Raw genomic sequence first — 25,587 nt, 5'->3', positions numbered from 1 at the left:
ACTTATAAACTCAGAGCCATGAAATAAAGATTCTAACCATGGCATTTGGTTTCCCTTTGGTGCATGAGAGTGAATATTACACCCCTGAAAACCGGTCCTCATAAAAGAAAAACACTTTTTGCTACTTCTTGGCGTTTGAGCAAATCATATGCTATCAAGACTGTAAGTTTTGGTGGATGACATTTAGATTAGAGTTAACAGGTTTAATGTCAGGATCAGATAGGTTTGTGAACCAAATTTTAGACCAATCCTGCTTAAAAGGGCTATTGGCTAACAAGATCTGACAATTCAAATTTGCTGGTGGTTCATATGTTACAATAACATAGAGATAAGTAAGGCTTCCAGACATCAATATTTCGTTTTACATTTTATTATCATACTGCTGGGGATTACATTCCCAGGGGCGATTGATCAGTCAACAAAAGTATTACACAAAAGTGGCATTTTAAAAAGTTACATTTTTCAATTTATTTGGCTGGCATGATGTCCAATCACTCAAGTGCGGGTTAAATTAAAACCAACTTTATTCCCAACTCGTGGGCACGTAAAAATCGTGTAAAAGAAGAAAATATGAAGGGTTAATCATAAACAGGAATTGGTCAACCAATGAAACCGATAGAATGTCACAAAGACCCGTAAAATTGTGATACCACTGATGACCTTGCCAGCCTAATAGTCAAAACGCTTGTCTGAGGAACTGGCCCAAGTACCCCAGTCCAGGCAAAGTCCAATTTAGATAATGTCAACAAACTTCATGTGGTCCATTTCTTTTGAAACACCCTTTATCAAAACTCATTTATTATGAACCTTTACAAAGGGCTAAGAATCGTGCCCTCTCTTTGTCGCTACCATGAAAACTATTTGAAGATATCTGTTCAAGGGATGAGCAAGATAAATAGCCCGTTTGTACGGCGCTAGAATTAAATACCCTTTAAAGCCCTCCCCAGGGCCCTGATAGGTGCAACGGAGGTGAAAGTTCGGCGATCCCAGTTTCAGATTTTTGACCATTATCTGAGTTTCAGCTCAAATTTGGATTTTAGGCTATAGAACAAAGCAACACCAACTGAAAAAGATCAATGAGCAATGAAACGGGGACAAAATGCTGTCAATGGGAATGAAGCTCAAGAACTCTGTGGCAAGTATAGAGTCTGCGTTTGTCAGTTTATCTCAAAAATCAAGCACCTTTGAAAGGTGATAGATTTTCACATTTTATGATATACATGTACAAATAGCGAAGCCACTGACGTTTGGCGTTTCCAGTTTGATGGGAGAGGAATGAATCCTCTGGGTTAGGTAACACTATTGAGCTCTTGGCAAGACATTTCGGCGTCGAAGTGAAGTTGCTCGGATGACGCAAAAAGAGCGTCAGTCTCGCCCTACCTACAGTACAGACACGTACTTGCTTGCGAGGAACGATAGTTGAAACCAATGGCAAGCAACATTTTCCCCTTTGGGCAAGGAAGAAATGACCGGTCGGTGGAAGAAGTGTATCAGATTTTGTCGAAACTGAACGGTAAGTCTACTGTTGAAGACGAGTTTGGGCACAAGGACCTATATAAGAGAATCCCAAAATAACCAGAGGTATCAGTTGATCCCTTCTTGACTTCAAGAGCACATCTCATCCCAACCATGAATAAAGTAAGTCAAATTGTCAGCTTGCCATGGGATGCCAGTTCAATAACATGAGACCAAAACCTGCTTCCAGTTCGTCGCCGTTCTTTCCCTTATCGTGGCTGTGGCCTCAGGTGCCCGCATTCCCCGTGACTCGGGATACTCCCAGAGTGGATCCCAGAGGGGCAATGCCCAAGCTCAAGCTCCCATTGGTATTGTCTCTTCAGTCTACAATGGCCCCACCGCCGAGTCGCAGAACTTTGACTTTGCCTTTGAGACAGAGAATGGCATCCGGCAAGAGGCCACTGGAGAGATGAAGACCATTGATGACACCGAGGTGGTCGTGATGCGCGGCAGCTACACCTATTTGGATGCCGAGGGTCGTGATGTGACCGTGACTTGGGAGGCCGATGAGAATGGTTATCGTGCTGAGTCTGACATTTTGCCCGTGGCCCCAGAGATCCCATTTGAAGAGCAACGCCAGGCTGTGGCCGCTCAAATCGCCTTTGCCCAACAAGAGGAACAAGCCGCCGCTGCCTCTTCCACTTCCAACAGATACGCCCCTGCTCCTGCCAACAGCTACTCTGCTGCGGCTCCGGCCGCTCCCACCAGCCAATACGGTGCTGCTTCTCCTGCTCAACCCACATACACGCAATACAACTACTAAATATTGAATGGGATTCAATCAAAAAAGGATGCAAGAGGTGACTCTTGATTCGCCTTTTTCTGGCATCTGCAACATTTTCCCAAACTCTATACACTATGGTTATTTATTAAATATATGAATATCAATGATTCTCTCTGCCATTGCTTGCAAAACTTCAGTTTCGTGAGATGTATTCTAGTGATGCAGTAGTATCAGTCTCTTACCGTGAGAGAGGGCCCTAGTTCAATTCCCCTCCCAGACATTTGTAGGGGGGGGGGCCTGTTACTGAAGACGTTAACCTGGTTAGATCGCACCTGGATCAAAGCGAGAACCAGTCTGTCTCACGCTAGACATGACACTAACCGTTAGAATGAGGGAATGACCGGCCCTTCTGGTTGGGTGAGATTGGAACTGCTGACCCTAGCACCAACAATTACAATGACAAATGACAAATTTTGAACTGATTCAAATTACAGCCAATTTGATTGTTTCAGAAAAATGTAAAACAAAGCTTAATGGACAGATATTAAGGAGATTTGTCAAATCCTTTATAACTTGCTAACTTGCTCATTTTGCCTACCTACAGTACAGATCAGCGACGGGAAAAATCGAGATTGAGCGAATTTCTGCCAGTTTCTGCCACAAGTGGGTCATTGCCACCTTGGCAATAGCAAATGAATGATGGTCTAAGATCAACTTCAGCTTCAGGTAAAGCTTTTAAAGCGGAAAAGCAACATAAAGAAATCTGCAAGTTTGTTTCTTTTTTGTTGGTACTTTGTCTTCGAGGGTTTTCGACATCGCCATATGCCTTCAAGGGAATCTGTTCTCTTGTCGTGGCCAGCTACCCAAGAGCAAAGTTTTGTTGTTACCTGTGAGGTGGCAAGTTGCTGCTTCTTTTGGGCAAGAAAAGGGAACGAAAGGTTTTCTTTCACTCATTGAACATTCGATACGTGTGCCTGATTTCCCTTCAGTAACAATAGTTCTTCGACTTGGGGATGCAGAAGCAAAAAGAACTTCAATTACGCTCACACATTTCCGAACTCAGCTCGAAAAGTTTTCGAGGCCCCCCTATCACACTATGAACGGTTTAAAAGTTTTACTGTCATCTTCATGAATGAGCAGGATGAGTGTCTAAATAAAACATATATAAACGGAGACAAAAGCTGTTCAAGAAACTGGTGTCATTGGTAAAGAAGGGATGGGGGAGGGGTCCCTGGATGATTAATCATTCATATCACAAAATGTTAGAAATAAGATTAAAAACATCGACATTCTTTAGAAAAACTCGTTGGACAAGGATCAGTTGTGGAAAGAGCGGAGAGTTGTCCAAGATGTTAAATTCGACCCAAAAGCGTTTTACTCATACGCCAACTCCTAACGGGCCTAACCTACCCCTGTAGGGCCCCTTAGACTACCGAACGATGAAGAGGTATTTAATCCAGTCCATTTTGCCAATATCCTTAGTGATCAATTTGCCTCTGCATTTTCTATCCCAGTTGATCATGTAGCAATGAACCCCCACTTGGGAAACAGCAATTCCTCGTTAGCAGACATTTCCATCGATGAGTACGATGTTTGTAAAGCCATTGAAGCCTTGAAGTTTTCGAGTGCTCCGGGGCCTGATGGCGTGACAACCCAGTTCCTTAAACGCACCGCACAGGTCGTTGCTCCAATACTAACACAGTTTATGAATAGGTCTTTATCAGAGGGTCGAGTGCCCATCCAATTACAAACTGCCCATATTGTGCCAATTTATAAAGGAGGAGATAGGGATATACCTAGCAATTATAGACCAATATCCCTAACGTCAAATATTGCCAAGGTCATGGAAAAGGTGGTTAAGGTACTTTGATAAAAAGTTAGTATTCCTGACCAACAACATGGGTTTCGTACTCATTTTAGCACAGTGACTCAACTTATTCAACATTTTGACGAGGTAATTGAGGGTCTACAGCATAATGAATGTGTAGATGTTATTTACTTGGACTTTGCTAAAGCTTCTGACAAAGTAGACCACATTCTATTTTTATATTATTTAATTGAAATAGGCATCAATGGAAATACGTATTCTTGGATCAAAGAGTTCCTGACCAGCCGTACCCAAGTTGTTCGAGTTGAAGGGTGCTTGAGTCGCACTTGCCAAGTCTCATCCGGAGTTCCACAAAGCACTATACTATGCCCAATCCTCTTCATACCCTCTATCGCACCACTACATGAATTACCCCTTGCGTCTGTAATCTCCTCTTATGCTGACGATACCAAGCTAGTGTGTGAAAGAAATACAACGAATGGGACAGAGTTGCAAAGTGACTTAGACACAATATATGATTGGGTTCAAGCACAGAACATGGAGTTAAATGGGGATAAACTACGTGTTATGACATACGACCAAGTCGGTATAGACCCCCCTATTTATATCGATAACTACCGGAACCCTATCGAATCGGTAAATTCAATCAAGGATCGCGGGATAATCCTTCAAGACGATGGTAAATTTGAAGAGCATGTACAGTCAAAAGTGACCAAGGCTTTTCAGACTTGCGGCTGGATATATCGAACATTCAAGTCCAGAGATGTATGAAACTATGAAAATGACTATGAAAACCCTGTACAAATCAATAGTCCAGCCACATCTTGTATACACTTCCCGAATCTGGGCCCCCATGACCGCTGGGGGTTAAATAAGATTGAGCGGGTACAAAAAAGTTTCACGAAATATTTCGATGGGATGTCTAAATTAAGCTATTGGGAAAGCCTCGAATCATTGGGATTTTCCAGTATTCAGCGTAGGTATGAACTTTACCTAATCCTTTATGTGTATAAATGTCTCCATTCCCTTTGTCCTAACCCGGGACAGGGACTCTATAGAGAGGAAACGACACGGATTTCCCCTCACCGCCAACTTAGGCCATTGCGCTGAATCAAGACATTAACTCCAGTACAAATAAAACAAGATTATCCGTACTGCATAGTACATTAAGGTGTTTTTAATTAAATAATGATCTCCTTGATATACAACTCCGTCCATATACTAAATATTTCTGAATTAATCTTGAAAATCAGAAGAATAAATGAACATCAAATTAATCAAAAACAATCTAATTGTTTTTCGATTGAAATTGGTGAAATATTGCGTAAAATTGGCTCAACACACATAGATAGAAAATCATCAAGAGTCATTTTATTAATTGATGGGTATTGTAGACTGACAAAATATAAAAAAAATGTATGGAATAAGCAATAAAAGTGCATGTACATAAATGTTAACAAATTAGAATATCTTCGATGGACAATTGATAATTTTTTCTAAACCCACACATTTGACAAAAAAACATCAGGCGGCATTGATGAGAAAGGAATGAGTTATCTTTTTGTAGAGTTTAAATTTCTACTTATTAGAAAGTTTGCATTAAAGGCATGCATTATTTAATGGGCTTTGAGAAATATCAAAGTACAGTAGACTAGATCTCAATTTGCACTTTGTACTCCAATAAATTGTTTTTCTTGCAAAAGCATCCAAAATACCAATATAGTCAAATAAAACAGGTGCCATATTTCTTAAAATTATTATTTCATGATTATGAAGCATCCAAATGAGTTTAAAGAAAAATACGTAGCTCAGAGCTACAGTATGTCTACTTTTGGATTGAGGGCCATTCCTAGAGTGAGAACCATAGTTTCAAAACAAATGCGTCAAATTACTTGAAATTTGGTCAAGATGTGTCTGAAAGAATTTTCTACAAATAATATTTTTGGCAAAAGAGAATTTAATGATTGTGTTTTGAGCAAATTCTTGTTTTATCAAGAAAACCTAATTAGCAATTTTCAGTTGTTGTACTTTAAGGCATGTTTAAAGTCATTTTAAGTTTATCTGAATGCCTGGTTTTAAGCACATACCATCAATGGTTACGAAAATGATATTAGTCACATATTTTGTTCAATAATTACGCCAATAACTGACATTCAAAAATTTCAGCGGCAAAAGTTTAGGCCTTACTTGGCGGGAAAGGTTTGGTGATCACAAAAAGGTGGCGTTTCCTTGCTTTAGTGTCCTTGCCCGGGAATACGACATAGCGTTAGCAAGAGACGAGGCATTTCATGTGAAAATCAATCACTTGGGGATTCTAATAGACGATACTTTAGAGGGTTGTCCTCTGAATGAAATAAATCACGAAGAAAAGTTAACAAACGCAACTATGCTTTATATTGGCGTCTCCAATTGTAAAGCATAAACAAAGTAAGATGGGGAATCACAAATCACGAGATTTGACTCAGATGTTGGAGCCTTTTAATGATGGAAATGAAAGCCGCTACAAATATGCCCCCATTAGTAAACAAATCAATCTGGATGGTGATGTATGATGCCGTAGTTGGCGATTTGGCGAGACACGCCTCGATCTCGTGACTCTCGGGGTCTGAGCGCCCAAGGGCGGGAAATCGGGGTCACAACCTTCAAGCTCTTGACTATCATCCGGCCGAGCTCCTTGGTGGACTGAGGGTCGAACTTTGCCGTAGCTTGGGGACGCCCACGACGGGGTGCGACAGCAACGACCTCTGGGGTCACGCCCCTGGCAACCTTGAGTTGGTCCAGGGAAACTTTGTCGGGACGGCCTCCAAGATCCAAGACGAAATATTTGACATTGCACTCAAACAAAGTGTAAGGACCGTCGTCCTTGAGGGTTCAGTAGAAGCCCTTGACCATCCCGTTGGCCTGCAGGTGGTAGGCCATGGTGTTGGACGCCTTGATGCTGACAAGGAGGGTCAAAGAGGTCCAGAGCTGCCCAGTGAACTCAGCGCCTCAATCATGGGTGAGGTTGTCTGGAATGCTAAAAACAGCTACTTTTTTAAGAAGAGCACATTATTCATGGTGCTCATAAAGAATTACAGTTTCACAATTCAATTATTTTTGGCACTCTTTGACAGGGTATGTTCAGGCAACATCTTGAAAATTATACTCTTAGAAAAAAAGCATTTGAAAAACACAAAAATCTAAAGAAAAACCTGGCAGAAAAAATGATGCAGTTGTGTTTGTGATGTTCTCCTAGTTTTGAACCCTGAGACTTAGAAGGGGACACCAAAAAGTGACAAGTTTTATTTGTGCAAAAATATATTTTCAGGATTTGAACAAGGTTTTTTGGCATACAATTAAAATTGATCTTATCGCCAAAAATAGTGTTCTTCTTGGGTGAGATTAAATCATGAAAATAAGAAAAATTGGGTTTTTTTATTGTGCTTCATACTTCAAAGTGGACATTAACAAGAGGTGCAATAAGTTTTTTCCCATGGTTCTTAATTGTTGTCTATCTCTTCTATTTTTAAATTGTTTTCCTCTTTTTTATCTTGTAATTTGGTTTACCTCAAATGTGTGTGGGGGGGGAGATACTTCTCGGAATACAAAGAAACTAGCCTTTTTTTGGTTTTTTGAATATTACCGTGAAATTAACCCATACTTACATTTACTCAAGGATTGGTACTTCGTCCTTATACACGCACTGAACATTTTGATCAATTTTTTATTTGAGTTAGCTAACCCGAAATCGTTTTGTGTGCCAAAAGTCTGGTTACAAACATAAATTTGGCTAAATCTCCCTTTATTCTTATTGTTTCTAAATTCAATCATTTTGTTTGCTTCATATAAAGTAAACAATCCAATGGAAATCACTTTATGGCTACAGAGTATCAATTTCATGCAATGGGATGAAATCCAATGAAATAACATTGCTAACACCGCAAATGTAGTTCCCTTGTGAGATTTTTTTATTACTTTTCTTTCCTTTTGGTCAATTTTTCAGTGAAATAATGCTAGGAAAATGCTAAGATGCTAGACGAGATTTCACAATGCTTGGACTATGCAAATAATGCTATTTTAATGCTAAAACGGACAATAAACACGTTTAGTAAATGAGTTCTTGAGTTTCAACCAAACCCGAATTTTGTCAAAGGCCATGTTGTAGGACAATTCCTGACAATGGAGCCGCTTACAAAGTGAATTTGCGGTAGTAGTGAGTTTGTAGCATCACAATAATGACTTGACTGAAGTCTGAAACAAATAAGATTGAAGAGTCAAACTCGCAGTTAACAAGTTTATAGGATCAAATAATGATAATCAAATTGAAAGACAAACCTCAATCATCCATGAGATCCTAAAACAGCTTAATTATGGATTATTGTAACAAATATATTGATACCCCAGAATATCGTCTCTTGGGTGTAGTGAAGGTTTTCTCCCATTCTTTATTTCATGCAGTTTTAAGATGTAATTCATGTTCTATTTAACCGACTTTATAGTATTGCACGTAGATGTTATACCGGTATGAAGGCCGACAATTTGCCTTGGTCGTGACTTTAAAAGAACTTTGTTCTGATCTGCAAATTCGTAAACCATGACATTATTTGATTCTACAATCTTCAATCTCTTGCTAATTTTTATCCATCTGAAGGTATTTCGGATGAAATTCATGATCTGCTTTGGTAGCCATGATATGATCTATGTTGATGGACCAATGCGCTCTTCAGCCAAGCCCTTGAGATAAAATGTCTTGTTTACAATGCTCTCAGAGCTCGAGATGATGAATTACTAATCCCGTGTCATTTTCTAGTGTATGTGCTATGCATCAGCCCCGCTCGCCGTCCCTGTCTTGGTTCCTCAAGTAGAAAAGCGACCCTCAAAGAACTCGATAGAAGTGCGAGTGAATCCCGACGAGAAGACCGAACCGCCCGGCTTCTCACTACTATAACGGCTTTAATCTCATTGCTTCTTGCTCTCTCTCTCTCTGTATATCTTTGTTATTCCATCTTTTTGTCGGAGCTCACGCTTTTTCAAAATTTGTTGTGCTATATTAAACCAATTTGAGGTCTATCGGCAGTAATCCAAACACCTTCGCCTGACTCACATTCAAGGGCATTTTATATGTTTTCTATTTGCAGCGACTGCGACATCCATAGCGAATACTTCATGTAGTACGTACATCCTTCGGTATCGTAAATAAGTTTGGGTTGTTAGTAAAATGAATGAATTGGAATGTAACGTCCAAAAACAATTTGTTAGTAAGTTTTACTTGGTCGATGAGAAAATGAAAAAAAAATAACTTGAATTAGTTTTGACAGAGAAATATAGTTTTTTTGTAATACAAGAGGCACTGAATGTTTTGCAAGCTAAATAGAGGTTTAAACATCCTCAAATTATGGAAGACTTTTTATGTTGAGAATGCTAACGGCAGCCCCATCTTGATCATCCCGATGAATTATCAATACTTGAAAAGATTCATGGCTATTGACCAATTGCCATACCTGACCATCATGGGTTCCTATACTTTGCTTCGATTCTACCTTATTACCCCATTTACACTCATATCACCTTTTTAGAGGACTGGTGGTTGTAAATCAGCGGATCCACAGTGGGTTTTGCTACAGATTTGGCCTTTGACTTCCCGGAAATTCTCACTCGATCCTTGCTAGGCACGTGGAAGAATCTATGCCGGTGTAACAAATCAATGGTCAAACCAGATTATTCCAATTCCATTCCAATGTAATCAAACGCATGCTGCCAACCCATTTCCATCTAAATCTTCCAATCCGTTTGAAGGGGGGGGGCAGAAATATTTGATGGGACTGCTGGAAGTATGTATTTTATTGTTTGAAGGAAGTGCAATCATCCTCCACTAGAAAGACGATTATCCATCAAGGTAATGGATTGACCAATAATTCAATTTATCAAAGCTTTGAATCCGGTTCATTTCGTGGAGTAAATGTCAGCAACTCAGTTTGAAAACAAAGCACAGCATTAGAAAGTGTTGGCTTTTTTCAAAGATGTTAACTGAGGGTACAATAAAAAATCTACAAGGATTGCTTTCTTTCAATATGCAAGATATTTCAATCGTGGGGTCATAGCATCCGACTGTGCGTTGTTTTAATACTTGAACAATTTTCAACTTTGATCGAGGTTACGGATATACGGTATGTGCAAGCCTGATGCCCGTTAGTCACTTTGATGTTCAACATGAAAGCATTACCAATATGGGAGAAAGAGGTGGTGGAGGAGAAGGAAGAGGAGAAAGAAGGAGAAGGTAAAAGATCAACCTTCCAACCTCTCGATTAAGCCAAAAAAAGCTGGCAAATCCGCGGGCCAGTTTCGTTGTAAGAGTACGACGGTTTGCGCTTCTTTTATTTTAAATGCACACAAGGACACTTCGAACACCAAATTGCCTGGAGCTGCAACTAGACTAGCTGATTATAGACAAGAATCCCGAGCATTCTATTCCTGGAGTGATGATGCGCCCAACTGGTTTACAAAAGTGGTTTAATTATGCCCCATCAAGCTGATATCAAAATGAGGAAAACCGAATGGGTTCATGTGCTCATCCGGCCATCCCACGACAGAATCAAACTTGAATATCTGCCGAAGAGTGATAAAGTTGACCCTTTGAGGCGCGTAAGATTGGTATGCGAAGATAACAATTTAAATGGAATAGCTTGGAAATTGCTTGGCATGGTTGAGCTCGCTCAGACCAAATCCCATCTCTGGGCAATCTCTAATCCTTCGCTTCTTGGTATCTGCTCTCTCTAGTGCCTGATTCAAACCAGCGATAACAGATTTGGAGTTGAAGGACAAATTGCAAGCAAGTGGACATCTTTTTCAGTTCGGGCCCACAGAATGGATTTGAACTCCCGAAAATTTCAAAGATTTCATGTTCATTAGCAATGATGGGGAGCAAGTTTGCAAACTCGACTTTTTTGGAACATACCGTATTTTTTTCAATTGTCTCGCAGACGAAAGATGCACTATTGATAATAAGAACTTCCTCCTGTCTTGGATACCGGCATTCTTGATCTTGTTCTGAGAAGATATGGCCATCTTGTCATCGTGATCCTCCAGCCGTTGGCTTGACAAAGATAAGGATCACCAAAGATGAACCGAAAACAATAGCTCCAACTGCATCGTTATGTCTTGACTAAGACCGAAGGGCCTAACTCAGAAATTGTGCGTTGTCAAGTTCTTTCAAACGCCCAGTAGGCAACAGCTCATTCCATCGACTCTTCTCTCAGAGTCATATTTGTCACATTGAAGATTTATCGCAAAGATAAGAAGAAATAACGAAGGTCGTTTGGTTTGCGGTATACCCTGAGATTGAAAAATTTATCATCCGCTCATTCAAAGTCAATCTATGGGAAGTTCTCATTGTCCGAACACAGGAAACTGAAAACCCCAAGCCTGCTAGACCAAGCCTACTGGATTGATGACAACATCTCCGTTTGTCGAGGATAGAAATTCAATTCTCTGGCCACGTTTTGGACGGGAAAGGGGCGACGAGAAACCCTAGAGGCCCATATTCAGATGGAGCGGCCCCTCTTGGGATACCCATAAAGATATCCCCCCATTGAGTTTCGCTTTATTTCGAGAACTTCTATGCGGAATGGCAATCTCGACACAAAAGTTAGACACGGCTCTATGTATCGATATATGTCTAGGGTGGTTTTTTTATTCCTTGATAGCGTTGTTCGCTTTTATGTTTCTTGTCAAGAAGGTGCTTGCCCCCTTCTTCGCACAAGAAGAAGCGAGGAAAGCCGTCGTAACATAACAATGATTTCATTGTTATCATACCTGACAGTTTGAGGTCAATCTCATTCACCCTCTGGCATCTTGATCTTTGGTCAGGTTTTTGCTGATGTGAGCTGTTGTGAAGCCCCGAGCAGGTTACACGCAGATTAGTGTCCAAAGAGATTCAAGTCAAATTGGTGGCTCTACGTAGATGTGACAAGGCGACAAGCCATCCGTTCCTTGGAATGCCTAGTTGGGGGATGTCCAGACCATTTGCCGTGGTTAGATTGACAGATAATGAATGCACGGATGATAAGGATGCCACCTGAGAGACCTGCAAAAGGCGTCACGCTGATCGAAGGAGGGTCTGGAATGGAAACCCGAGCGATTCATGTCGGACTGTTTCGAGTGGTTTTGTATTTGCATTTAAATGACTGCGTCGTAAAGGATGAGAAGCGAAATGGGGGACCGTTTTTCTCCTGGGGGATGACATGGGGGCCGTATAATGTCGAAGAGATGGACCAAGGCCGCCATTTGCTGGATTTGATGGCCTATTCTATACCTTTTCACGCAACCTCAGAAGACTCGTACCTCTGTTCATTAAACAGAGTGCATTTTCGGCCAGGAGAGAGTGTCATGGTTTCATTATCCGCAGTTTTCCCACATATGATGCTATCAATAAGAGCTTCTAAACTCCCACATCCACTTCACAACGCTTTGATCAAAATCTGAGTAAAACACCACTAGCAAATGAATCAGTGAGTGAAGGTCTCGAAAAATACAGTTGTTAAACAAAAATACATGAGACCTTATCCAAATTAATTGACTCGTAAAGCTCTTTTCCCGTTCTGGATCACGTTCTCGGTCAGGCATGTATTCAAGAAATTAGTTGAAAACCTACCATTATTATCGATCACAAGGTATTCTTTGTACATATTCTGGACACATTAAGTACGCTGTTAAATCAAACAGCGTAACAATTTAAGGCAGTTTCCTTTCGACTTGGTGTCATTTTGTCACATCAGTGTTAACATTTCATGGTTTGGGTCTTTGTTACTGCATGCTGTGGGTTTGAATATGTTCCCGACGATCTGAATTCAACACCAAAGCCAAGTGGTATGGGTATGGCCTATGGATCAACGGGGCTCATTTGTCATAATCACCCCAACAGAACAAACCGTAGAGATGATGGCCTTACTGATCTTGAAATGGATCTAACCCAAAGAATTGGGTCGGAGGGGGTCGAAAAGGAAGCGAAAGAGAAGCAAGTTCTTGCCCAATTTCCCGGTAACTCCAGAGACAATATATAATACTTACGAGAGCCATAGCCATCGTTTATCCAACTAATGGAGTGATAAGTTGACTACCACACAGCCACTGCAATGGTTGGAGCCAAAGAATGCCTCAAAAATAGTAACTGCGAACTTCTTCTGAACGTGCTTCAGTCAGTCAACAACAGTACATGAATACATGCATGCCACAATGCACCTAGAGTACGTACATCAAGCTCATAAATGTGACCGTTATTATCATCACCATGATCTGGCCTCCCTTTGGAACTGATGAATTGCCCACATACCGTTTCCCTGAGGAAAATGACAACATGGCGTCTCTTCCAAAGTGGCTTTCTTTGTCTTAAAATATCCAAGAGAGAGTGAGGGACTGAGGGAGTGAGTAAGGGAACGTGAAAGCACTTTCCAAAATTGGGCTCAAACTAAGCGCAAGGGGCAACCGAGGGACGGATTTGATTCTCGCTCTAGTTGTCCACTTAATCATCATCTTGGATGTCGATCACAGAAGAAAAAGGGACTATTGATCTGATAATTGTCTTTCATGTCCCAAAGAGAAAAACAATATTAGTGACAATATGTACTCTACGAGTAAGTCTGTGTCCTTTTTTTTAGCCATCGTTTTCAAAAGATTTCCTCTTGTGGAACGAGTTGGACCCCAAGCCGGATTCCCTCGGGATCCCCTGTAGCTCGAGGGAACAAAGATGTTGGATAAGGGAACGTGCAACCGCGTTCGTAAATGACAATAGTTAGTTATACATAAATCAAGAGTATTCGTTCCGGGAGTCTGAACATGGTTAAGAAGAAAAGCCCAGAACAAGCGGGGAAAGGACAACAAATCTTTTAATTCGGCTACTGCTTGTTCCGCCCTTTGAAGATGAGGCTGCTGACTTCACAGATAGCTTCAAACCGTGGCCAACGTTCCATCATTGTAGTTAAAATATTTCTCCAATGATCTGGAAACAACGTCCAAGAGGTGAAAAAGTTATTTTGATGTGCTTCACATCCGATTTCACATGTTCTACGTACACTACAGTCAATTTATGAGTTATGAGCATGGGATTGCAAAACTTGATAAAATGAACAACAATTAGGTCCGCCAATCTGAAATTTGGAAGGAAGAAATCCTAAAACAAGCCCTGCGCCAGACTCCTCGTCTCTTCGGTGTCAACAGAGCAAATGAAGACTTGCGAATAATGTTGCTAAAATAAATTGTTGTGGATTAGAGATGACATCAAGGTACAGCACCAACAAGTAGGTACTCAAATGTAATTCGATGCTCATTGTGTTGTGAGCTTCCTTACCGCTCCCGGGACGTTAATCCCCACCGTTTAAAGGTTAACTTCGGGCACCAGAATTTGAACAAGCGACCTCTAGCAATGAGATTCTTAAACATGCGACCTACAGGATGTCCCAAAGGTTTTGCTGGTGCAAGAGCTTTGTAAAATCACGCCACTTTCAAATCACTTGCTAAAACCCTCATAAAGTAATCTAAAATAATGCAATTATCAACCTTAATAGAACAAACTTTTTTATATCTAGGTCGAAAACTGCTTTGTAGACAAAAAAAATCTGCCTTATAATTTCTGTCAATAAAAGCATGTTCAAAATAAGAAGCATTTTCAAAAAGGGAACTTCAGCTGTTTTACGTGTATCTGTGAGGGAATTTAGAGAAGAAGACTTAGACTCTTGGCTACCACCCATGAAATTTTAGACATTTGGGATTGTCGAAGAGAGCAAAGGTGAGGAAAACAATGTCATCAACAGAAATCAATTCACAGATGGACAACATTTGTTGAATCTGATGGCACATCTTTGATACATATATCTACAGCACAATATTTTTTTCGTGACAATCTCAAGACGGTCAAAGTAGTCTAAATTGACTAACATTGACACACTCTCATTAACCTTCCATAAAGAAATACAAAATACTGATCACGCTGTTCAAGCCAGCGGGTGATAAATTAGTTTCACATACTATTTGGAAGAATATCCAACGATAATCATTCCATCATTCCATGTCTCACTTATGCCATAGGTTCAATAGAAGAATTTGATCGTGATGTTGAAAAAAAGCACAACATTACCATACAAAGGCCTGGCAAAAACTTTGCATCGTACATTTCTCAAGGTTCTTTCAATTGGGCCAAAGTTATTGTTTTTATAGGACATTTTAACTAGTTATGTAGCAATGGCATCGAGTCATAAATTGTACTTTCATGCTCAAAGAAATGTTTCAATGTAATGTTTAATGCTACAAAATACATGAAAATTGCAAAATAGATGAACAAGAATGTACGGAAAATATGCATTCTTTTAATTTTGTTATAGTGTTACTGACACGAATCATTCTCTTCATTTGGAAACCAGAACCTAGATTTTTGTACAGTCCTAGGGTAATATAACATTATTTGATTTGATGTAAGGTCCTAAAAGGTTAATTGAAGAGGAGCTATTTTAGTGAATAATCAAAAAGTAAAAAAAATCACTACGCAACTGACGGTTGATTGTAACGCAACTTCCTAAATGATGAAGTGAGATTTGAGCGTCACTTCAACTTATTGCAAACACAATATTTGGCAAAACTTCAATCGAATCAGTTGCATCAATTTCATTTGAAACACAATCAACATTGAAACCGGGAGGCGGAAATCATAAGTCATAATGAATGGCTCAGCCGATGTAATGGTAACTCAATAAGGCTAGCCTGGTACTTTATACCTTAACAAATGAACTAACTAATTGGTTCAACATTCATATTAGCAAACAATATATTTGGTCAAATTGATTGAGACTTTTTGTATAGATTGTTGATGACCTTAGTGTTTGGTGTCTGTCGGTTCTGTCTTATTGAATAGAGGCTTGCCAGCATTTTTTACGCAGTTTCAGATAAAAATGTCTTTTGAGATTTTGCTAATTATACGGACTGACGCTGAAGTAAATACTTGGCAAGGCATATGTGCTTCTGAAGTTGAAGGCCTTAGAGATTGGTTGAACCTAGAACATAGCTGTGGCCTTCACCAGACAAAACCTTTCTCAAGACTATTTTCCCACATGGTTTTCTTTACAAGCCAGCGTCGAAAAAGAAAGCTTGCCTGTTCCACTCTCATTTGGAACGTTTGGAGGACAAATATTTGGAGTCATCGTGGAGCGAGTTGTGTAGAATGCGAACCAAGCAAGACCACTACGCCGCCGATGTGTTCCAAGTGGTCTGTTCTAGCTCGGTTTAGAGGAGAGCGAAACAGATAGAAAGAAGCCTTGAAAAAGACTCAAGGGCCCTGTTTGAAAGAGGGGAAGCGGCGCTGGAGAGAGAAAGTGCGTGTGAGTGTGTGTGTGTGTGTGAAAAAGAAAGCTGCAGCCAGACCAAACAATCTAGTTTTGGGCTCAACCTCTTTTCATAAAGTCATACATAGAATGAATATTTCAGTAAGAAAACGGTTACGTGTCTTACTTCCATACTCTTCGGATTTGAAAATGTTCCAAGTTAAAACTGAGATCGAAGTTGTGTGCCAACACCTCTTTACTCAGACAGCGAGTCCTTGAACGATCCAAAGGGCCTTTCCACTTGCTGTTTTGACGTGTAGGCCGTTCCTGCCACTTGGTCATCCACTTCCCCCGACGCAACGACGAACCGACACACTCATACACAAGTTGTGGAGGCACAATGCCAAGTACGGGGTGTGCTGGTGTGCCACGGCACCTTTCATGGTCTTTCTCACGTGACAATCGAGCAAGATGCGAGCTCAAAATAATAGCTGCTGATACTGCTAATGCTACTACTATCACCACTACCAACACTAGAGCTTGGTTTCCTAGGGTCCTTCGCGCTCGGTGGCCTTGCTGAAGCGCGTGGTGGCGTTTCTTGCCCTACAATGACTGTTGCCTGGCTTCATATGACTGCTGTTCGACCATGGACATGGCATAGGATTTCATTTTGATGGTCCGATAACTACTTCTTCTATGGTGAAGTATTACCTGAGACTATTTTAGTTGAATCAAACGACCTAGCCCACCAGGGCATGTTTGGGCCTTGTTTGGCTACTCAAAGAGTGCCCCTAGTAAGAGCGGAGCTGCAGTGGTGTTTTGGAACAATTCATGACGAGTGGAAAGAAGCATCACGTTCCTTTACTAAAGTGGGTGTGTCTTGCAGACGACCCCAAGTACTGTAGGTTATGTCCAACTTGGCTGCCCCGCCCCGGAAGGGCGCATACTCGAAACACGTTCAAGCTCTCCACAAAGACCAACTGATCAAGCTTCAAGCTAAGCATGGACAAGAAATTGATCTTCTGGAAGACATTCGAACCTTTACCAAGCACAAGATTGCTTTGGAAAAGAGTTACGCGGAAGGACTTCTCAAACTGAGCAACTCGCACCTAAATCACCGTTTACCAACCATCCCGGACATCCAAAAAGGAGAAAATGAGCAGGTAGATGACTCATTCATAACTTTTTTGCTATTGTACTTATACCAAATTAGCTCAATTGACCTTGGAGCCACCACACCACGCTCAGATTTAAGGGGTTTGAAAAAGCCACGATAACAGGATGTTCAGAGCTGTTATGATAGGCCTGATAGAAACCCAAGAAGGCCTAGGCTCGAATGCAGCTCCCTACAAGTAACTATTAAAACTGAGATTTGTTCCAGAATCAGGAGGTTAATGTCTACAACATCTGGAGAAAAGTGCTCGATGAGAATGAGAAATTGGCGAAAGCCCGCTTGGCCGCCATTCAAGTCTTCCAGGAGGAGGTTGAAAAAGATGCCAAGGGTGTAAGGACACAGAAGCAGGCGAAAACTAAGAAAGCCTTCGAAAAACTCAGTTATTACCAAAAGGATCTTCATTCGTGCATTGCAGAGGTAAGAAAAGAGAAGGAGAACTGTATCATGTGATTATTTAATACTTACTTAATTGTCAAAGCGTCTTTCATCTGACTTCAACATGTTGCTGTCCCAGAGGAAAACTGTTGTTCGATATTTTCAAAACTGTCTTGTCCTTGACATCTAAAAGCTTCTAAGAGCAACTCACTAGGCATAAACAAGAGGCTCTAGACAAAATCCACCAAATAACAACCTTTCTATAATAAGCAGTGATATCAGGAAGTTACAACAAAAGTTTCCAGAAAGTTCTTATGGTACGTGTAATTGCCTTTTCGCTCTTCCGGAGATGGTTAGGTAAATACTTCTTTCTTTTGGTTCTTCATTCATGTTGTCTTAGGTCAGCTTAATTAGTTAATTGATGTGCCAACTCATTATGTTATTGGTCTCTGGCGATTAATTCATCATTCATTTAGACACACACCCGGATAAAAAGTCTTCCAAATCTCAGGAAAGAGCACTTCTACGCAGAGCTTGGAAGAACAATTTCAAAATGGAAAGGGGAAACATTTCTTCAAATTGCAAAAATATTCGAGTCCGTCGTATTTATTTTTGTCCACTATCCTATTTATTGGGAATTATACAAAATAAAACGTGCAATTTGATTTCCTTAAACTAACTTACAATTTCGGGGTTTCAGTTGGATAGAACCAAACGCATCTATTTCAATGAAGAATCCGAGGCTGAGGATGTCCGGGGAAAGGCCAAAGAGGCCGAAGACAGAAAACAAGGCAAGAAGCGTGATATGAAGAGCTTGTTCCAATCAAAAACATCCCTTCGGAAGCACGCTGGAATTCTATCTGCCAAACAAGACGAAATCGAAATCCGATCAACTGGAGCTAGAAATGATTACATCCTCAGCTTGGCTTCTGCTAACGCCTATCAAGATTTCTATTACAAAAGAGATCTAGGAGTGAGTGATTTGATAGTATTGAAAAGTTTTTCCTCTTGTCCGACTCTTTCGCTTTTGAACTTAACCTTCATTTTTTTTAGGAAACTATGAGGAATCTGGAAGGAAATTTTTACGACAAAGTCTCTCAATATTTGAGCACCATAGCGCGAACCGAATTGTTAACTTGTTCAGCAATGCACTCATCATTCTCCACCATTCGCGATCATGCCACTTCTATAACGAGGATATACAACTATGAATGCTACACGAAAGTCTATCCCTCCCTAGGGCAACACATAACGTGAGTCAGGATTAGCGCACCTCCTATGCGAGCCATAGCAGAAAAAAAGATTGATTTAATTTTAGGTATGAACACGAAACTCCGAGTGGGGACGAAGTACGGATCATAACTCCATCTGAACATGATGGTGGTTACAGTCTGAACTATGAAGCGAGGCAAAATGCGTCCAAGCTCAATCAGGCTGTTAAGACCATAAAAGCATACCATAAACGGATCAAAGCCTGCCACTATCACAAGAGCAAAGGCTTGAAAAAGGAGCCCAATGACACAGGTGGCCCAGGCCTAGACGTGAAAATTGCAGAATTGGAACTGGCTATAAGAAATGCTGAACACGAGAAGGCCAAAGCAGAAGCCCGCTTGGCCAAATTGCGAGAAGGTGGCATTGCCGTTGATGAGTACATTGATGCCTTTGTGTACAGTTTTGACAATGAGCAAACGCAAGACAACGTACAACAACCCCAAGATCAAGAGCAGCAACAAGATACCAGACAAAATCCTGATGCTATGCAGGTGGAAGAAGAGTGGCCTTCTTCTCCCAAAGAAGAACAATACCCCCCAGTGGAGAATCATCAGATTGAAGAGTATGTTCAATCGAACCCGGTTGACGACGACCCGAGTGTGGGTTGGGCTGATACACCCGCGTGGGGTGGTAATACAAGGCAGGAGGTGGTTACGGACGCAGACCAGGGATGGGCTCAATTTGGCAATCAGGCTGAAGTCCAAGGTGCATCAGAGGTGGGGACTGAAGCTCCAATCGATGGTCAAGTTCAAAACCTTGATGAGAATTGGGCCGAAAACACCGAGGTTCCTGCGTCTTCTGAGCCCAATATTGCTCGAGGCGTTGCTATGTTCGCATTTGATGCTCAGAACGAGGACGAGTTGACCGTCCAAGAGAACGAGGAGATCAGTGTACTCCTGGACGAATGCGACGAAGAAGGGTGGGTCATGGGCATGAATGCGGATGGCCATCGTGGATATTTGCCTCAAGCGTACATTCAATTGGATGGACAAGAAATCCCCGTGGATGCCACTCAATATGAACAACAATATGACGAGCAAGTAGCACCCGAGGAAGGAAATGACTTTGCCGTCGACAACAATATCTATCAATACCAAGAAACTTACACAAACACTGCCAATGGGTCTATGGCCAGACAAGATTCTTTTCAATCGCAATCGGGAAGTGTTCAGCGACAGGACAGTTACGTCTCTCAAAGTGAAAGTATCTATCGACAGGACAGTCTTGCTTCGCAGAATGAAGTGGTTCGTCAAGATTCTGTCACTTCCCAAGGGAGCAATGGGAGTTGGGGAGCGTCTGCTTTCGGCTATCCTCCTCAGATGGAGCCCATTCCTGAACAAGGAGAGGCTGCACAACCTATTATTCCAGACCTACAACCAGATGTTAGTTCTCCTGAAGATGAATCTTCTGACGAATTCACGGAATCATTGAGCATGGTACCTCCAGGTCCTCCACCCGGTCCTCCACCTGGTCCACCACCAGGCCCTCCTCCGGGCCCCCCTCCTCGTCCAACGACGCTGCCACCGACAGGTCCTCCTCCATGTCCTCCGCCTAGACCCCCTCCCCGTGCTCCATCTGTGGAATCACAGGCTTCCTTAAAAAACTCTCGCCCACCCTCGATTAGTTTGAGTATGTCGATCAATGATTGCAAAGAGTTTTGTAAGGCTCTCTACGATTATGAAGCAACTGGCTCCGACGAAATCTCCTTTGAGGAAGGAGACAACATAAGGATTCTAAAACGTTGCCCTAACGGAGTAGATGACGGTTGGTGGCTCGGAGAAATTGAGGGACGCATTGGACTGTTTCCATCCATCGTGGTCGAGGAAGTCACGGATAGTTCAGGAACACCGGATGCAAGCTCAATCACTTCGCCGCCTAGTTTTGCTCCCCCTCCATTCTCACCTCCTCCACCTATGACGGCACCTCCGGAGAAAGTTGAGTTGGATCACGACGAAGCTGAAGCTGAAATAGAGACAAGCATTCCAAAAGAGGTCACAGAGGTTCAAAAGCCAATTCAAGAGCCAGTCCAAGAGGTTTCAGAGACCAGCGTAGACATAGTCAATAAGGAATCTGAGGAACCAATTGATAACGCAATGTGTAAGCCCGTTGTGCCTTGTGTTCAGATCTCAATTGATGAAGTTCCAGACATTCCAGTTGATGACGATGCTACGGATAAGTTCTACCAAGGCGCTGCTGAGCCATCTCAACCCAAAGCCGAAGTGGATTGTTCCAACAATCTGGATTCCATGGAGATTGTAGTAACAGCCCCAACCCCGACGATTCAATCACCAGAAGAAAAGTCTGTAACGGAAACATTGCATAATAGCTCAGATATTAAAGATGCCTTAGAAGATGTTCAGCAACAACAGGAGGATTCAAATAACACGACATCAATTGACAATGCAAATGAAGAGTCCATGTCGGCCTCAACCGAAACTGAGCCTCCTTCATTGCCCCCTGCATACCCGGTAGAGGCTTCATCATCTCCAAGCTCACCTGAATCTTCAGGCAATGTCTCGGTCAAAGAAGTGCCATCCACGTCTCCATTCACAACGGACTTCACGGCGGACTTCACGGCAAACTTCGCCGCCGAGTTTCCCCCTCCACCACAAATTACTGAAATAGAAACAAAAACCGACAAACGCGAGTCAGAGGGTATGATCAGTGATCAGTCGTCGATGAAATCCAGTGCGGTTGACCAGATCGATGCAACAATTGGCTCTGCTCAGTCAGTGTCAACAGCAGGGCGCATTCTTGAGCGCAAGTCATCTTCGGACTCTTCCGTCTCGTCCGGCGTGTCTTCAAAGCGAAGTTCTTTGGGCAAGGAAAAGGGGAGCTCAAGTTCCGAGAGCGCAGGCCAACCAGACCCAGTTTCCTCGAGCGAATCTGAGACCGAATCAGAGATGACAGTTCCACCCGAGAAACTGGAACTTCGACAACTCAAAAAATTAGATAGCATGAAGGAATCCACAGCCTAATGAATGACCCCCCAAGAGGGCTAAACGAATTCAAACGAATTTCATTTTTCCAATCCTTCATTCAACTGCTTCTTATTGCCAAGCGGCAGCCCACTCCAAAGGGGGCGTGTTAATGTCTTGTTAAAATAATAGTAAGTCCCATCTATCAAGCGCCAAAAATCCTCAACATATTACTTCTAATGTTAGTGCTTATTCGTGGAATTGAAGTATCACGAGGATCTTTTAGCGACCTTCTGGTGTGTTTCGCACCAAGTTACGTTTTGATGGAAAAAATCAACCAATCGCATCTTTTGAAACGATAATCTTGTGAACAGTGTCAGAAAACTTATGCCCAAAGTTGAAAAGAGATTTAAACGCCTTTGTCTCTGTCACTGCTTGCATGACCATAATATAATTGATGAATAAACGCTTATTAACGTTGTTGTATCATTCAATGTTCGAAAGGGAAACGAGAGCCTTCGGTTATTCTTGAGCGTTAGAAATCAGCAGACCCCTCACGAGCTAAATGGCGCTCGCTACATGTAGTTACCGAAGAGTCATTTTTCGTGATTTTTTACCTTTTTGACATTTACGACTAATAAGGGAAGCAGTAGAGCGACTGCAAAACACCGTTAAACGAGTATAATAGCAAAGCTTCAGTGAACACCAAATCAATTTATACACGTGGAAGCAAATGTAAAATTACGCATGTTATTAAAGTGACATCTACTTGTGGTGGTGAAAAGTTAAAAAATAAGATACGAAACCAAAAGGTATGATTCGCTTTGAAGCTAAACTTTGAGAATCCTTTGATTAAGCTCAGTACCAAAAACCGGAGCTTGCCTGTCAGTTGGACCCCTGATAAGTTAAGAGGTTTAAAAACGCATTTGCATCCATTGCAACTATCCTGCACGCCAAGATAGCCGTGAAACTGGTTTACTGACGTAACGTCAAATTAATTTTTAACCTACTTGGGATATTTGGACAAAGTAATGTTTTTCAATTTTCTGTGAACTACTCTTATACTCGTGTATGCATTGTACACTTACATTGTAGGCCTCGAGGAACCTTTTCAAATCAATGGCAAGCTCAAGAAAAAAAACATGGATGGAGAACTTAAACCGTATGGTTAGGTAAGTCTTTTCGGCTTTGTGATAAAGTTGCTCCTCTAACGCAAAAATAGCGTCAATGTCGCTTTACCTGCAAAGTTCGAGCGAAATATTTTCTTTTGATCGGTCGGTGGAAGAATTGTATCAGAATCTTTCGAATTTTGTACTTTAGAGATGCGCCGTTGCCTGTTGGGAGCAAAGTGTCATCACAGCGGAGCATTGAGATCGGAGAACGCTCGAACGCTCAACGACGAAACCCAAAAATGAATCATGGGAGCTGAACGGAAAGGCGAGGGGTTAACGTGAGGCACTTCTTCAGCGCCGCCAAGAAGTTAGCACATTAACGCAAAAAGTGCGTCGGTGTTGAACCCAATGGCAAGCGTCATTTTCCCCTTTGGACAAGGGAGAAATGACCGGTCGGTGGAAGAAGTGTATCAGATTTTGTCGAAACTGAACGGTAAGTCTACTGTTGAAGACGAGTTTAGGCACAAGGACCTATATAAGGGCATCCCAAAATAACCAGTGGTATCAGTTGATCCCTTCTTGACTTCAAGAGCACATCTCATCCCAACCATGAATAAAGTAAGTCAAATTGTCAGCCTGCCAAGGGATGCTAGTTCAATAACATGAGACCAAAACCTGTTTCCAGTTCGTCGCCGTTCTTTCCCTTATCGTGGCTGTGGCCTCAGGTGCCCGCATTCCCCGTGACTCGGGATACTCCCAGAGTGGATCCCAGAGGGGCAATGCCCAAGCTCAAGCTCCCATTGGTATTGTCTCTTCAGTCTACAATGGCCCCACCGCCGAGTCGCAGAACTTTGACTTTGCCTTTGAGACAGAGAATGGCATCCGGCAAGAGGCCACTGGAGAGATGAAGACCATTGATGACACCGAGGTGGTCGTGATGCGCGGCAGCTACACCTATTTGGATGCCGAGGGTCGTGATGTGACCGTGACTTGGGAGGCCGATGAGAATGGTTATCGTGCTGAGTCTGACATTTTGCCCGTGGCCCCAGAGATCCCATTTGAAGAGCAACGCCAGGCTGTGGCCGCTCAAATCGCCTTTGCCCAACAAGAGGAACAAGCCGCCGCTGCCTCTTCCACTTCCAACAGATACGCCCCTGCTCCTGCCAACAGCTACTCTGCTGCGGCTCCGGCCGCTCCCACCAGCCAATACGGTGCTGCTTCTCCTGCTCAACCCACATACACGCAATACAACTACTAAATATTGAATGGGATTCAATCAAAAAGGATTCAAGAGGTGACTGTTGAGTCGTCTTTAGTTGGTATCCGCAACACTTTCCCAAACTCTATGCACTATGATTATTTATTAAACATATGAATATCGATGATTCTCTCTGCCATTGCTTGCAAAACTTCAGGGTAGTGAGATGTATTCTAGTGATGCAGTAGTATCAGTCTCTTACCGTGAGATTAAATATTGAATGGGATTCAATCAGGAAAGTGTTAGCTTTGCTTTTAAGTCGCATTTTACTGACATCCAATAAATACCATTCCACAAACTTTGTTTCAAATGATTCAATAGATTATTAAATAATGTTTTAGGCTGGTGGATCAAACCTTGGACTTCTAGAGACGTGGTCTGGGAATGGAAGCAAAATAAGCTTTTATTTTTGTGATAATGAAAATCGATATTAAATCTTTGGGAAGTTGAAGTAACATACAACCGGGGCATTTTAGGTCTGAAAACGTTGAAACAAAACCCCGTGTCATGTTTGAGTAGTCTTAGGCGACTGAGATTAGTTTGGTCTAGAGGGCTCTAGTTTGGTCCGTTCCTTTTTTTGCCTTTTTAGTACCATCAAGGTCTGAATCTTAAATTGTACAGTTTTAAATCAAAACAATGGCGCATGGGTTGACATTTCGTTAGTTGATTAGAGTGATTTGGCTAAAGCTTCTTCTGGAATGAGATGCAACTAGAATAATCAATATTGTATTAGATGTGCTGATTCAAAGACAGTACATGGTGTTTTGTGAGTAAATAAAATGTAATATAGTATATTCCACAAAACAATCATGTTAAAAAAATACTAAAATACCAGACAAGATTTCATGATGCTAAGAACATACAAAAACGCTAATACCTAGATCAATGTTAATCAAAACATTTCAATGCTAAGCGCCTTGAAATAATGCTAACTTTCAAAAATTTAAAATCGAAAAATTGCTTGCCGTCTCCTCTGTTATGAATTGCATTCAAGTCATGGTTTAGATCAGTTTTTATTTGCTTTTGGCTGGTTTTATCCAATGTTTATATTTTCACCAAGAAAAGCAAAACATCTCCAGATTTTTTAAATTTTGGGTGCTATTTATTGGCCAAATATCGTCGTCCTC

At 41.6% G+C, this 25,587-nt stretch overlaps 3 protein-coding genes across 3 annotated transcripts; all 3 read left to right on the top strand.

Moving 5' to 3' along the window:
• The first annotated feature begins 751 nt into the window (after window positions 1–751).
• On the top strand, window positions 752–2,396 carry LOC131885138 (larval cuticle protein LCP-17-like). The gene is made up of 2 exons (XM_059233075.1): window positions 752–1,638; window positions 1,706–2,396. The coding sequence occupies exons 1-2, from the start codon at window positions 1,630–1,632 to the stop codon at window positions 2,276–2,278; spliced, it is 582 nt and encodes a 193-aa protein (XP_059089058.1). The 5' UTR covers window positions 752–1,629; the 3' UTR covers window positions 2,279–2,396.
• Window positions 2,397–16,552: 14,156 nt separating this feature from the next.
• Window positions 16,553–22,571, top strand: LOC131885336 (protein nervous wreck-like). The gene is made up of 5 exons (XM_059233360.1): window positions 16,553–17,514; window positions 17,733–17,942; window positions 18,601–18,873; window positions 18,954–19,153; window positions 19,219–22,571. The coding sequence occupies exons 1-5, from the start codon at window positions 17,260–17,262 to the stop codon at window positions 22,148–22,150; spliced, it is 3,870 nt and encodes a 1,289-aa protein (XP_059089343.1). The 5' UTR covers window positions 16,553–17,259; the 3' UTR covers window positions 22,151–22,571.
• Window positions 22,572–23,524: 953 nt separating this feature from the next.
• On the top strand, window positions 23,525–24,587 carry LOC131885052 (larval cuticle protein LCP-17-like). Its single transcript, XM_059232976.1, has 2 exons — window positions 23,525–23,820; window positions 23,888–24,587. Exons 1-2 carry the CDS (start codon window positions 23,812–23,814, stop codon window positions 24,458–24,460), a joined length of 582 nt encoding a protein of 193 aa, XP_059088959.1. The 5' UTR covers window positions 23,525–23,811; the 3' UTR covers window positions 24,461–24,587.
• Window positions 24,588–25,587: the final 1,000 nt, after the last annotated feature.

The sequence above is a fragment of the Tigriopus californicus genome, chromosome 8 (assembly GCF_007210705.1).
Source record: "Tigriopus californicus strain San Diego chromosome 8, Tcal_SD_v2.1, whole genome shotgun sequence".
Classification (NCBI taxonomy): Eukaryota; Metazoa; Arthropoda; class Copepoda; order Harpacticoida; family Harpacticidae; genus Tigriopus; species Tigriopus californicus.
The sequence above is the reverse complement of the archived record's forward strand: the minus strand, read 5'-3'. Positions and strand labels throughout refer to the sequence as shown.